Raw genomic sequence first — 13826 nt, forward strand, 5'->3', positions numbered from 1 at the left:
TTCAAAAATGTAAAATTGTTGTTTTGGGATGATGCAGTTCTATGTGATGTATATGTAAAAGAATAGATGTCCATCTAATTCTATTAGAAACAACACTCCTTATGAAATGTGGTATGGGCACATTTCTTCGATAAAGCATCTCAGGGTCTTTGGTTCCACATGTTATGCCTTGATACCAAAGGTACATAGAAACAAACTTGGTGCAAGAAATCGTAAGTGTATCTTCCCAGGGTATTCAAACACCTCCAAAGCATACCGTCTCTATGATGAAGTCAATAGAAAGTTTGTTGTATCTAGAGATCTAATCTTTCTTGAATCATCCAAAACTGACAATGTTGTTGAGCGGCAACTTGATCGCTTGGATAGATTCGTAAATGCAAAATCATTTCAAGAATTTGATAATCAAATTCTACATCTTGAAGGGGGGATTCCTATACTAGATCAACCTACTAAATCTTCTTTTGAAGCACTATCTCCCCCGCATGAAACTCCAACAACGGATGATACTTTGAGTGATGTGACTGACAGAATTGGGAGACTCAATCTTGATTCAATCCCAATTCAATCAACGGAGTAGCCTGGACCATCTCAGAAAGGTCCCCAAAGTGGCTGACAAAGACACTTGAAAGTGTTCATCCTGATGAGGTTGGAAAGACAGGAACTAGAAATTCAACCTAACAAAATGGAGGTGATGTAGATGACTCTGATTCACCTGTTGATATGGATGTTTCTTATGTGTGAATTGAATTTGTCTACAAACTTTGAGCCAACATCCTTCAAAGAAGCTGCTTCCCATGATGAATGGAAAGAAGCAATGTAAAGGGAATATGATGCCTTGATAAATAATGACACTTAGAAGCTGGTTGATCCTCCATTAGGAACCAAACCAATTGGCTGCAAGTGGGTCTACAAGAACAAGTATAAAGCTGATGGCTAACTTGACAAGCACAAAGCTAGGCTTATGGAAAAAGGTTTTGCACAGAAGGAATGGGTCGATTATGAGGAGAATTTTTCCCCCATAGCAAAATGGGCTACCATTCAGACACTCTTTTCCCTAGCAGCTCAGAACGGTTGGAAAGTCCATCAAATGGATGAAAAAACTGCTTTCCTGAATGGAGATCTAAAAGAGAATGTTTTTATGTCCCAGCATGAAGGATTTGCTGTGAAAGTACATGAACATAAAGTATGCAAACTTGTGAAATCCTTGTATGACCTCAAACAAGCACCACAAGCCTGGTATGAAAAACTAACTGAGCATCTTTTGAAACTCAATTTCAAACATTATGATCTTGATGATGCAACTTTGTTTTTCAAGAAGGTTGGAAAAACAGTTGTATATCTTGCTATATATGTAGATGACCTTTTGATGATAGGGAAAAATGAGAGCTACATTGCATCCATAAAGAAAGAATTAAGGTTTTGAAATGAATGATTTGGGCTATGTTCATTACTATCTTGGTATTGAAGTAACTCAACATCCGAAGTCCATATTCCTTTCTCAAAATAAGTACATTGGAGATCTGTTGGACAGGTTTGGCATGACTGAATGCAATCCTCTGACTACTCCAATGGAACAAAACTTAAAGCTCACATCCATTGAAGGAAAAGAATTTGTGGATGCAACAAAGTATAGACATCGTGTAGGAAGTCTCAACTACCAGACTAGACATTTTGTTAGCTGTTGGAATCCTCTCTAGGTTTATGAAAAATCATTGTGAGGGGCATTGGTCTGCTGAAAAAAGAGTTCTAAAGTACTTGAAGGGAACTCAATACTTTGGACTCAAGTATACACAGGTGGGCGACTTCAACTTGATTGGATACTCTGATTCAGACTTCGATGGAGACAAAGAAACTGGGGTATCTACTGCGGGTTATGCTATGAGTCTTGGATCAAGAGTTGTCTCTTGGAGATCACGAAAATAATAAGTTCCAAAAGATTCCACAACAGAGGCAAAATATGTGGCAACAGCTAAGGAAACAAAAGAAATTGTGTGGCTCAGGAAAATTCTGGAAGATTTGCAGGTAAAACAAGTACAATCGACTCCACTCATGATTGACAATACCTCAGAAATAAAGTTGGCCAAGAACCCAAAGTTCCATGATCGAACGAAGCACATCAATAAAAAATATCATCTGATTCAACATCATGTTGAGGCCAAAACAATCCACCTTCGCCATTGTTCCACTAATGAGCAAATTGTAGACATCTTCACCAAAACGCTTGGAAGAGAAAAGCTTAAAAGATTTAGAACGATGCTTTGACTCACCAACATCCCTTCATATTAAGGGGGGAATTTTGATACCTAATATAGGGATTGGGTGAACAACTGTAATTAGTGTAAATAAATAATAGAGGAAATGGAGAGTCATCGGGAGATGAAACTGAATAGTCACTCCCTCTTGTATATAATAATGAACAACCTAAATGAATAATACAATTTCATTTGAGGAGTCACCCATTGGCCTCACAATACGCATCAAACTGAGATAATATGACCAAGTTACGACCCTGGGAAGTTAGTTGCCCAACTAACCCCAACAAGGCCCATATACTCTTGGTGTTACATCTCCTCGGGTTAGGGTTTTGGTTGTTTAGGGTTTTCCCTTATTGTTCAATAATAAAAAGGCCCTTGTGCCTCATTGTAAGTCAATTCGGAGGCATGTAGACACCACATCTCCTCTTAGAGATAACTTACCATCACCCGAGCTATCTTATTTCCATTCTATTTGTAAGCATAGTTCAGTATTTTTCCATTAATGAAATGAAGTGTTTTTCTGTCGCATCTCTATGTTTATGATTATATATGTAAGTTGTTGCATCCCTGTTTAAGTTCAAATCACGTGTTCTCTTATGTCTGATTGTGACCAAAGCATATCCTGGAAAACCATCCAATGGTGGTTGGGTCATATGACTAGATGGGACTCCTACACCAAACAGTGTGAGGTCTAATTGGGTATTTACATAAGGGAGATCCTCTTGTAATGTTGGCGGAATCCAAAACCATCAACAGAGCCAAATAAATATGCTTTTGAGTATCCAAGTCTCTTCTCTTTCTAATAGGATCCTCCTTTTTGATGCCTCTAACTCCAAAATCCTTTTCTTTGACTCCTCAAAATCATAACCACCCCCTCCAACATCCTCCATCCTACATAATTATTCTTCCATGTGACTCAAAATTTCCTCATCCATTAGTTTCTTTTGAATAGACATTTGGATGGATGCCTCTTTTACCCTCTTCATATTTTCAAGGAACTGGGCTGCTATAGCAACCCCCAAATTAGGATTGAAAGGAATCCAAGAATTCCTCACCAAGGAATGGCAAGGCTCATCTTTAAGGAAGGTTGAATTGAACTTGGAGGGACCAGTTAGTTTATGAATACCTCATTTGAGTCATAGGAGAATAGGAAGGTTGTCAGATTCCCATTTTGACTCAATCCTTTACCTAAATAAGGGAATTTTAACTAGTGGTGATTCATTCAAGACAAATTGTCAATGTCTTTGGCTATCATCGCATCTCGAGCCCTATTGTTATGCCAAGTAGGTTTGAATTTGATTAAATCAATATCTAACAACTTACAGGCCACTAGAAGGTGAGTAAATTAATCCAAGAGAGCATCAAACCTTGCAATTGTCCCCCATACCTTTGATCCCCCAATCGAAAAATTTAGATCTCCACCAATCACTAAATTATCCATATTCATAAAGGATTTCTTCATGAGGTCATCCAAGAAAGGGGCCTTATTTTAATAGGGGCCATAGATATTAAGTAGAAGCTCCAGGCCTAATTGAATAGAGGAAATACCCACCCCCAGTTTCGAGTCCAATCCCCAATAGATAGGGACTTTGATTGATTTTATGTTGAAAATCGTTGCCAAACTACCAAATTTTCCTCAAGCATCCAAACCAGAAATGACCATCCTAGCAGGATGGTCTGCATGGAATGTGAGATTAGATCACCATCCCCCAGAGTTTCCTAAAGGAAAATAATATCCAAACACTCAAATTCTATCATTTCATGGTTAGTTTTTTGGATGGGCTAGCCAACCCACGATAATTGAAGGATCACACTATCTTAGAGAGAAATGAACTGGGACTTGCGTCGCTCTAAGTGCCCCAATGATTAGTTTTTGTTTCCCTTCAACACCATCCCTATGAGCCCTTTGTTAGGCCTTTGATAGATTAGATTTTCTCCCCTACGACTTACCACCGACTTTAATTAGAGATGAAACCCACAAACCCCCATATCATGAATGAGGGAGACACTTGGAAGATTTGGAATGAAGATTATAATGGGGGGAGGAGATAGATGATTCTCCCCCATAAGACATCGAGGAAATTCTGGGGGAGGAACAACGAACCAACTACTAGAAAAGGGCAAAGGATAGGCCAAATCAGGGTCACAAAGGCTTTTTCTATGCCAAGGAACATGAGAAGGGAAGGAGGAACAAGACCCATAATTAAATTTTCAAAGGAAGAAATTAAAGTAGAAACAAAGGGGGGGAAAAGGGGATTCTCAGGAAAGGATAGAGCCTGAGAAGGAAATGTGAAACCAGCTTGCAAGCCCTCATTCGGTGCTACAACTTAAGTTGTTTTCACCGCACCTTGTCGCACGACAAGCCCATCACCATTATGGACATTACCAACCCTTTGTGCACTTGTGGGCCAAGCAAGCTCCATATCTTTTGCTTCTAAAACCTGATTCTAACTCGATCTGAAGTCCTTGGTGGGTTTCTTTCCTTTAAAGGAAAACAAACAATCCTTCATTATGTGGCCATATTTGTGACAACAATCGCATCAAAACAAGATCCCCTCATAGTCCATGTGATGAGTAAATCCACTTTAACAAAGATCCATTTTCTCCTCCAAACTATCCCTAGGGTCGACAAGCACCATACTCCTTGTCATTGGTAGGATTCTAGTGGAGGAAAGCATCATATCAACCTCTAAGAATTCACAAAAATGGTTCTTGTTCGCCTTGAAAACATCCATTGACCAAAATTGGGGTGTCGGCCACGTAGCCAAGCCCAAATTGGAGCCCTATCCAATCTCTCACTCCATGCTAGCATCAAATAAAGGGCTCCATGATTTTATCAAAATTGGGGAGAAATTAACACACTAAATCTTCACTAATAAGTATTTTGATATTTATTATAAATTGATAAATATAAAAATTTAATTGACATTTAAATTCGATGAGTGTGCACACAAAATGACCTTATAATTGAACATTGCTGCTACAAATGCATGCATCATTAAAAATATAGTGCAAATGCATGTATCTGCATGTTGTGCAAGCAAAATTCGGAAGATGTTGAACACCTCTTCATGAACTATCTGGTTTCCACAAAAAATTCGGTCCTCAGTGTATTCCAGATTGTGGAGGATTAGAAGCATAATACATTGTTGACATGTTTTAAGCACTCGTTTTAGACACAAGAAGTTTTTGGTACCCTGCCTTTTTTCATCATTTGGGGTGTATGGCGCTGGAGGAACCTTAGAGATTTAAACCCCACGCTCAGTAACCTAGTATATCCTGCATAAGCATATAGCGCCCCGGATCGGTCAATTGTATGGGCAAGTCCACTCCTGTTCTTTAGGTCCGCCAGGAGGTCTGATCTAAGATAAGCATTCTAATATTAGATACACTGTTATGGGGATTGTTTCTCATTTTTCTGAGACAAGACCTACGAAACAAATTAAAAAATCTAGACGGGTCATATTACAGGACATCTGAAATGAATATCCATTGGGATTCTTCAATGCGGCATGTAAATCTGGACTGTGTGGATGTGGTGTCCTCATTGCTACTGAACCTGATAAGTTTTATCACTTTTGGTAGGAGGGTGGTTCAAGTTCCAACAACAGAGCAGAAATCATAGCACTATGGGGGTTGTTATTCACTGCTAGTTGGCTCAACATTTCCAATCTACATATTTTCAGGGACTCCAAAGGATGCATTGATTGGATAAAGGAATTGTCATGTTTCTAACCTCATGTTCTGACCTATTGGATGAAGCGCATTCGTATCTTGATCAATTCATTCTAGCGCATTGATTTCAATCATATATATAGGGAGCAAAACCTCATGGTTGACATACTCTGCAAAGAAGCATTTCAGCACCTCATGGAATTATACATTATTCTGTATACAACATGTACTCATTATACATTATTCTGTATACAACATGTACTCCAAATTTGATTTTGGCTCTATTCCTATCTCTTAGATAAGACTAGCATATGTATCTTGCTTTTTTCTTTCTTGATTTTGGAACAAAGCAATTCTGAGCAGTGGATGAACTACTTTCCGTGACTGAATGATAGCACAGCAATTGGTCTATATGTTTTTACTTTCTGTTTGAGTTTTTTGCTGTTAAGTTTAAGTAATATATCCTAAAACAGAATCATGTAATTGTACTTTTTTTTCAGTGATATTAAAGATGTTAAAAAAAATACATGATTTATTAGAAATTTAAATGCGGCAACAAATAATTGAGTGCAAATACAAGATTTATTAGACATTTAAATCCTAATAACTAATAATTGAACGATGCCGTGGAAGATATCATCCTGCAAATGCATGGGTCATTAAAAATATAGAGCTAATAGATGACTTATTAGAAATTTAAATATGAAGAAGAAACTACAGGATAGTGGATTTATTAGAAATTTATAGAACATGAATAAGATAGTGCAAATACACGTTCTTAGAAATTTAAATATGAAGAAGAAACTTGCCCAACATTACGCGTATTCATAACGCTTTGGGCTAACAACACCGCTTTTAGGAGAGCTATGCTACATATAGTCAGAGCTATCGTCCGAAGGCTTAGCGAAATGAAGAAGCTGATACATAATAAAGAAAGACTGGTAATTTGGATATACACATAAAACTGACGGCGGGAATTCGATTTAACTCATTTATTCCAACAACGCTTGCAGAGCCTTCGCTATGTCCTTCACTGTTAAATCGCATCCCTCTTCCATCTATGAGAAACAAACAGTAGAATAAACATAGTTAATAAACCCCGACTCTGGTACTCATCTGGTAAAACAATACGTTCATTGTGTATAAGTTCTGGACATGGGAGTACCTCAGCATTAAATGTCAAGTCAAAGGTAGTTTCAGAAAATGAGAGAACGCTTGCATTCACCACTGTGAGATGGAGTTTTAGGAGCTCTGCAAGGAATTGCAACAGCAACCCATTCCTCTTCTCGCAGTGGACATGGATAAGAACATTTCTATGAACAACACGAATCTCAATCTGGGGACTCAGCACTCCTGTAACACATTTTTCCGAGGAGGATGAATTCTTGATCTCGGACGAATCTTGGTAGGGTGCATCCTCATCATAGTTACAGAGCTCCTCCTTTAGATACACAACTGACTGAACAGTATTTTTGGGAGCCTGCTCTTCGAGTGCCTTGATCCTATCCTGCAGCTGTTTCACATACTTTATCGCATCGCCAAGCACCGAGGCTTTGTCCATCTGCAGTAATTCACCCAATTAAATCCTCACAATATACTGTTATACATATGTTTAAAATATGAGAAAAATAGAGAAATATAATGCTAAATGTTCTCTACCATGTCAAAACCATAATTGTAAACCTAAATGACTAAAGCTCCCTAATAACCCTGATCTAACGTAAACTTTAAGATGATTTATCTACGCTAATGAATTCAGGTGCCTTTTATGTACTGGCTTGCACAAATTATGGGCTTAGGTAAAAGAGTATTAAAATATCTAAGAATCAAAGTGTAAAGCTAAACAATCTTTCTACTCAGAGATTACAAGATGAAGGAAGAAAAACACACTTCATTGCTTATTACAAAGAGATCACAAGACAAAGAAATAAGAGAAACACACTTTATTGCTGGATACTAATTAAGAGATCACAAGGCAAAGAACTAAGAGAAACACTGCTTGATACTAAAAAATCACAAGGAAAAAAACAAAAAGAAATGCGCTTTATTGTTTCATACTAAAAAAATCACAAGAACAAAGAGAAACACAATTCATTACTTGAAAAAAGAACTACGAGAAACACACCTCATTGCTTGAAAAAAGAAATAATAGAAACACTTTATTGCTTGAAAAAATGAAGTATACAAAAACTTAATTTATAATTTATAATAACTAAAAGATAAAACTGACCATGCAGCTTATAAGATGGCTACCTAAAATTACAAATTTCAATATTTATTGGAACTCTAACGGTAGGGTTATAACTAATAGAAAACTACCTTCTTGAGGCCAGGAACAATGGCAGAAAGAGCAATGAATCTCTGGCTGAGTTTCTCGCGACGTTTCCTTTCAGCCATTATGTGGTCTTGACTAGTTCCCGAAGCGCCTTTCTTTGGTACTTGGTTGGACTGCCTGTGTCGATTTCCCGTGGCGACGTTTGATCGAGAAAAATGACTTGAGGAATCATTAAAGGCCGAATCCATATCAGAGCGGCTAATATCTGAGATCCTGCAATGATCATGTTCTCCACAGGCAACGATTTCAGCTTGCATGGCTGGGGTAGTCGGGGCCACGTTCTCGTATGTCTCGTCGCCTTTTACTTTGAAGAAGCTTGTGAAGTAGTTCTCAAGCTGGTTGTGCTGTAGTTTTTGCTGGGAATTTCGAAAATAAATAGGAGACGTGGGAACCTCGCTGGAGAAGGTAGGAAACAAGGAATCCTGTGATTTATTTGCCTTTTGTTGTTTGGTAGGTCGTTCATAGCCCAAATATCTTGGGGATGGCCTTACTCCCAAACAGGAAACTTTAGCTGGAAGCTTCACATTGGTCGGATAGCCCGTCAAGGAGGCGTCGGCTTCATATCCTAAATCACTCTGATACCGTATCAATTCCTTCAGTTCTTCCATTGTTGGTACTGGTAATTCGCTATTGCGCAGTCCTGGAAGAGTCTGATCTTCCGTCCCCTAAAAAGTCAATAAAGATATATGTTAGATGTGATAATGAATACTTCTTGCTTTTTGCACTTACGACGAAACTAATTAATGTTGTCAAGCCTGTAGCAGTGGCAAAAGGGGTATTCCCTTTGGGAATATAACGGTATTAATACGTATAGAATGCGTGAATACAATTAGGAATACATATTAATAGATATAATGAATATATTATCTTCTAAGTATAATATAACTTATCATACATACTATTTTAATATGAGCATGGAGCTTAAAACTATACTATTTTATACTAAATTATACAATTAGGAATACATATTAATAGATATAATGAATATATTATCTTCTGAGTATAATATAACTTGTCATATATACTATTTTAATATGAGCATGGAGCTTAAAGCTATACTATTTTATATTTAATATGTCCATGGAGTACTGTTCTAAAACTTATTTAATATGGGTATGGAGTATTGTTCTAAAATTATTTTTGTTTGTTCAAGAGTTTGTTTTCTTGAAAGTTTAAGAGTAAAGGTTTAAGAGTGAGGGGAGGTATCTAACCAGGGCGAAATTTTATTTTTTATAAATTAATAGAAATTTAGTTTTCTAACACTTATTTTTAATAGAAATTTAATTTTTTTTAAATAATAGTAATGATTCAATTGGTAAATAATAATTACTAATAACTATAACTATTATTGTTTTAACAACTAAATTATAATAAATTTTTCTATCATTTTAAAAATATATTAAATCTCCAAAGTGATGGAAAATAGTTACTATATAGTGTAACACTGCTGAGTGCTCAGTGAATAATGTTTCTTCATAAATTCAAAGCCATGACTTCTTTTCCAGTTAGGAATTTTAAAAATATATTAAATCTCCAAAGTGATGGAAAATAGTTACTATATAGTGTAACACTGCTGAGTGCTCAGTGAATAATGTTTCTTCATAAATTCAAAGCCATGACTTCTTTTCCAGTTAGGAATGTATGAAAAACAGAACCACTTATACCTGTTCCGGACACCACTGAGCGGATGACATTTCCATCTTCAAGTTGCTTTGCTGAATCCTTATTAACCAGCAAGTACATTCAGCTCAAGCTGCAGAAAACCATAACGGTAAAGTCAGGAAGAACGTGATGTAATATGATAGAAAACTCACACCTCGATGACTGTGTAGAATTTGTGAATAGGAAAGAAAATTTGAACCAAGGACTTCCCAAAATAAGAGCAAATTGTGCCTGTATGTTTCTGAATCCTTTGACCTAATGCACACTTTGAGCATAATTACATCTCATACCTGAACACTTACGCTATCGCCATTGAAAAATTGTGATAATTCTTGAGTGTTTCCAATAAACATTGCTTCGTCTGATCGCTTCTTCTCTATTTGAAGAGAATGAGGTCTGCATCTATTCTCTTCTCGTCTGTGTGAAGAGGATGCGGATAAAAAAGTGCGGCTGTAGAGATAATCAGGACCACATGGATTCCTGTGGCACAGGGCTGATGACGAGTACGGTAATATGATGCGATGCACACGACAAAAACATACCGATAATAATTATTGTGAGTACGAACACATTGAACGTGGCTTCTGTATGGTCATACGTAGTGAAAACGACTAGACGGAAGAGGTGGTCTGTCCATGCTCGTAGGAAGTGAAACAGTTAAAATAGTTCAAAATAATAATGTGTTATGCATGAAAACGTGAGAACAGACGAAATCTCGCTGTAAACGTCTGAATTAGTTTCTGAATTTCTAAATCAATCGCTTTATGATCAGTGAACGAACCAGCTTTGAAATCAGGCGATTGACATTTACAGTTCTTTAATTGGATATTAGCCCAAATAGAAGAGTTGGATAATCACGTAACTCAATGTACATTTTGAGTAAGTGTAGTGGTTGAATTTGTTTATAGATATAAATTAAAATTTATTATTTGAGTGGATTTAATAATTAAGAATATGTGTTTCTTAAATCACAAGTTAAAAATTAGAGGAAACACTTTGTAAACTTAATTATCAAATCTCAAATCTATAGTGACATACAAAAATCACATACACTTATTAAATCTGCCCTGACCAAAATCTTAAAATTATATAACATTATATCTTTATAAAATTTTAAAAAATTTCCTATCCTTTTTAAAATAATACGTTAGAGAGTTTTACAAATTTCCTTATCTTATTAACAATAATATATCGATTGAATATTATTACATATAAATACACTACCAACTTTTAGTAAGAAAACAATAAACAAATAAGGATCATCTAAAGGCACTATTACTCTCGCAACTGGTCGGATATCTAAGGACGAGGAAGAGTTTTTCCACACTATTCTGACAACTGGTTGGATATGTGACCACATAGAAGATTTTTTTTTGTGCTATTAGCAGGCATAATTATTCATCAGAAATAATAATATATATTCAGACAAAAGGAAAAGAATTATGTATAAATACTTTTTTTTTCCAGGCAGTAATACAACGTAAAATTTCGCAGAAACTTCGAACAGCAAGGTATCAGTAAGGAGGAGGTAATGATGTATTTCAGTAAGGAAGAAAAGAAGTGTGAATAGATGGGACATTAACGTTGATATCCAGTTACAGTATACTATGATTAATAACAGAACTTTATGAAGAGTGGTAAAGGAGGGTATCATTATTGTTATATAATCTGCATAAATTTGTCTTAATTTAGAGTTATTTTGGAGAGAAAAATTATTTTAAGTTTTATGCTTAGTGTTTTATGGATTCACTTAAAATGAATGTCTTTTATTTTGATTTATATTTATATATTTGGAGTAGATTTATTTTTATATAGTTGGTACTAAAATATTTTAGTTAAAAGTGTTTTATTTATGATTTATTTTTTTAATATTTATTTTTTATTCCATATTAAGAATTGAATAAATTAAACATTTCATTGAATTTTTTTGCATTTAATTATATATATATATATATATATATATATATATATATATATTAGATATTAAATTGTTTTATTTAAAATAGGCTCTTACATATTTTATTTACACAAATATATAGGAACTCAATATTGAAGTATATTTGTTAATATGAATATTCAAATATTTTATTTAAGATTGGTGTAAAAACATTTTGAAAAATAAAAGTATTACATATCTTGATTCTAATGGAAAATTAAAGTATAAAGACCATTAATGTTTTATATCTATTTTAATTAAAATGAACCAAATATGTATATCTATTTTCATTTTTATTATAGATAACATTGTTTTTTGTTTGGTAACTAGCACAACCATATAAATTAATCAAAACACTAACCTCGTGATACATCTACATTCCCAAAATTAAAAAATTTCATAAAAAATAACTAAATTATATCTTTATTTTAAATTATTGCTATGCTTAGTGCTAAAAATAATTAATATATGAGATAAGCATATATGCATTTAAAAAAGATATGTAACAAGATTATGAACCATAGAGATTCACTTGTCCTTTATCATGGATATTCTCAACCTATAAATAGGTTTCTTAAACCTATGGTAATTTAACTTCCATGAAATATTCTAGGATATTTAGTACATAAATCAAGAATTGAGATTTATTTTTAAAGTGCTATTTTTTATTTAATTGATTAATTTAATAAATATCATATGAACAAGGTTTATATGAAATGAGTTACAATTTTTTGAACATATAGTATTAATAATTTATAATATTCTAACAAAATCTATTTAAAATTAAAAATATCCATAATAAAAATTTAGTAAATATTCATAATTAATAATTTTATTACCTAAATTATTTTAAATAGATAATATTTAATTTATATATATGGTTTTGATAATAATAAATAATAACCACTTATGATTATTAAGTTAAATTTTATAAAAATTTAATAAATATTCCTGGTTAATAATTTATTAAATAAATTATTTTAAATATATAAATATTTAATTTATATTATGTAAATTATTTTATATATATATATATATATATATATAAAATATGATAATAATAAATAATAACCAATTATAATTTAGTTAAATTTTATAATTTTTAAACCATTAAATATATGATAAATAATTATTAAATATATCATAAACACTTGTTTGGATGAGGTCATAGCTAGTTTGCATGCAACTGCAGCGGGTTTGATTTTCGTTCATTCTTCCGCTGCTTTAAGATCGAAACCAGAATTAGGCAATTTCGGGACATAACAATTTCGATGTGACGGTGAAGAAATTCTCATTCAAAGGAAAATTTGGACACTGACAAAGAATATTGAGAATGTGCAGGGATCTGGCGGGCTACTAATATATTTGTGAAATGTTCGATATATGCCATAGCTGGTCTTCCATGTCTAATGGGCATATATTTATTTTATTTTATTTGAGATTTCAAGTTGTTATTTTAACAATATTTAAAATAATCTGTTTTAAACCGAATCTAAATTATATATTATATTACTTATTAAATAATAGGGTATAAAAATAAGTATTTAAAAAAATATTAAATAATTCTATTTTGGTTATATTTTTTTCTATGTTTCTAAAATTGCTTTTATAAAAATTTGAGATTTATTATTTATGTTTATGATAGTACTGCTTTGTTATAAGGGAAACCAAATAAAAAAACAACATGAGCGGTTTGCTATCATCTAAAATAAGAAAAATAAATATATAAACTATAATGATATTATATCTAAGTTATGTGTAGGAATTTACAGGGTAAGTTCCACAGAAGAATACCAAAAGGACACCGCTCACAACCAGATCTCAAATCAATACACCAGTATTTTTGACGTGGTTAAAACCCTCAGAGTGCAAGGAGGGAAACAGTCCACGGCCTGTCCCAACGTGGGTACAGACAATTTATTAATCAAAGAATGAAAATTTACATAAGCTTCTCTCATGCACG

At 33.9% G+C, this 13826-nt stretch overlaps 1 protein-coding gene across 1 annotated transcript; it reads right to left on the reverse strand.

Moving 5' to 3' along the window:
• Positions 1-6685: 6685 nt before the first annotated feature.
• On the reverse strand, positions 6686-10328 carry LOC149259204 (uncharacterized). Its single transcript, XM_089375075.1, has 5 exons — positions 10218-10328; positions 9930-10018; positions 8250-8930; positions 7096-7491; positions 6686-6988 (listed from the first exon to the last, which is right to left on the reverse strand). Exons 2-5 carry the CDS (start codon positions 9963-9965, stop codon positions 6923-6925), a joined length of 1179 nt encoding a protein of 392 aa, XP_089231201.1. The 5' UTR covers positions 9966-10018; positions 10218-10328; the 3' UTR covers positions 6686-6922.
• Positions 10329-13826: the final 3498 nt, after the last annotated feature.

This window comes from Pinus tabuliformis, chromosome 6 (genome assembly GCF_031772625.1).
Source record: "Pinus tabuliformis cultivar Carrire ecotype Pingquan chromosome 6, CPIR1, whole genome shotgun sequence".
Taxonomy (NCBI): domain Eukaryota; kingdom Viridiplantae; phylum Streptophyta; class Pinopsida; order Pinales; family Pinaceae; genus Pinus; species Pinus tabuliformis.